At 43.5% G+C, this 2116-nt stretch overlaps 1 protein-coding gene across 1 annotated transcript; it reads right to left on the bottom strand.

The window, feature by feature from the left end:
• Positions 1-926: 926 nt before the first annotated feature.
• LOC139540604 (protein rtoA-like) lies at positions 927-1744 on the bottom strand. Its single transcript, XM_071344425.1, has 2 exons — positions 1297-1744; positions 927-940 (listed from the first exon to the last, which is right to left on the bottom strand). The coding sequence occupies exons 1-2, from the start codon at positions 1742-1744 to the stop codon at positions 927-929; spliced, it is 462 nt and encodes a 153-aa protein (XP_071200526.1).
• Positions 1745-2116: the final 372 nt, after the last annotated feature.

Raw genomic sequence — 2116 nt, forward strand, 5'->3', positions numbered from 1 at the left:
TTTGTATTGTCTCGTTTTGTATAAAATAAATATTAGCAAAAAGAATGTCCTGCTAAATGTACTTAGCTCTACTACATGTGGTTTTAAATAAAAAGCCCATTATGAACACAACTGTGTGGAGTCTTGTCTTGACTGTATGATTTGACAGTATATTGATGATCTGTAGTGTTAGTTTCATGTCTCAACTGGGTCTCAGGGTCTCAGGGTAATAGGGTAACACAGTGTTGTTCATAACAACTCCATAACACTGTCTAAAGAGCATCTTTAAGTGTCATAACACGTTTCAAAACTTGACCAGAATCTTATAAAAGCTTAGGTCAACTGGAACAACTTAAAAAGTATATTTGCCTGTCATGACCTATATATTTCTTAACATTATGACATAGTGTGGTAAGATATTGACAACACTGTTATGGATGTGTCATGATTGAACAACACTTTAAGTGACGTGTTACCGAAAGTAGTTCAGTATTCCACGCACATCTAACTTGGCACAGGAGCTGGACTCAAGTGAAGAACCTCTCATTTTCAAAGATAGTGTTTATACTTTTCTTGAAAGGAAAGATTCTTAGTACAGACACCACCATCAGTTTCACTCAGACACAGACACACTGGCAAACAAGCTTCAAGTACTGTAATTGTAAGTATTTAGGTCATATGGATGTTTAGGTCATACGGGTGTAACTTGCATTCACACATACACAGTGAACTCGACAGGGCTCAGAGGAGTTGACATCACACTTTGGCAGAGCAGAGCATGTGTGTTTGAGAAGACGGCAGCATGTGTGACTGAGTCAGAAACAGGCGATGTCATTTTCTCTGCAGTAAAGTCTGTTTTCAGCTGAGGAGAGAGTTCTCTGAAGACAACTGAAAATAACTAAATAGATGTGGTATTAGAACCCAGGTTCTGAGATGAAAGTGTGGTGTTAGAACCCAGGTTCTGAGATGAAAGTGTGGTGTTAGAACCCGGGTTCTGAGAGGACAGTGTGGTGTTAGAACCCAGGTTCTGAGAGGAGAGTGTGGTGTTAGAACCCAGGTTCTGAGAGGACAGTGTGGTGTTAGAACCCAGATTCTGAGAGGGCAGTGTGGTGTTAGAACCCAGGTTCTGAGAGGAGAGTGTGGTGTTAGAACCCAGGTTCTGAGATGAAAGTGTGGTGTTAGAACCCAGGTTCTGAGAGGACAGTGTGGTGTTAGAACCCAGGTTCTGAGAGGACAGTGTGGTGTTAGAACCCAGGTTCTGAGATGAAAGTGTGGTGTTAGAACCCAGGTTCTGAGAGGACAGTGTGGTGTTAGAACCCAGGTTCTGAGAGGACAGTGTGGTGTTAGAACCCAGGTTCTGAGAGGACAGTGCGGTATTAGAAACCAGGTTCTGAGAGGTCAGTGCGGTGTTAGAACCCAGGTTCTGAGAGGACAATGCGGTATTAGAACCCAGACTCTGAGAGGACAGTGTGGTATTAGAACCCAGGTTCTGAGAGGACAGTGTGGTGTTAGAACCCAGGTTCTGAGAGGACAGTGTGGTATTAGAACCCAGGTTCTGAGAGGACAGTGTGGTGTTAGAACCCAGGTTCTGAGAGGACAGTGAGGTGTTAGAACCCAGGCTCTGAGTGTACAGTGCGGTATTAGAACCCAGGTTCTGAGAGGACAGTGCGGTATTAGAACCCAGGTTCTGAGAGGACAGTGTGGTATTAGAACCCAGGTTCTGAGAGGACAGTGTGGTGTTAGAACCCAGGTTCTGAGAGGACATTGCGGTATTAGAACCCAGGTTCTGAGAGGACAGTGCAGTATTAGAACCCAGGTTCTGAGAGGACAGTGCGGTATTAGAACCCAGGTTCTGAGAGGACAGTGCGGTATTAGAACCCAGGTTCTGAGAGGACAGTGTACCATAACCTTCCACCACTCACCTCCATCCACCTAACATGTTTTTTTTCAGACCAGACAGAAGACAACACCCATCTAAACACATCTAATCTACCAGCTCTCACAGTCTCACATCAGAAATAGACATTCATCCACGTTTCTCAAACGTCAAATTTCGAGGATGTTCCAAACATCAATTTCAAAGTGAAGTTTAAACATTAAGTCTGAATTTTTAAGGTTAGGGTTAAATTCAGGCATT

Source organism: Salvelinus alpinus, chromosome 16 (genome assembly GCF_045679555.1).
Source record: "Salvelinus alpinus chromosome 16, SLU_Salpinus.1, whole genome shotgun sequence".
Lineage (NCBI taxonomy): Eukaryota > Metazoa > Chordata > Actinopteri > Salmoniformes > Salmonidae > Salvelinus > Salvelinus alpinus.

Bases quoted from the DNA above. Each gene is read 5' to 3' on its own strand.
- LOC139540604 (XM_071344425.1), bottom strand. From the start codon at position 1,744: ATGTCCTCTCAGAACCTGGGTTCTAACACCACACTGTCCTCTCAGAAC.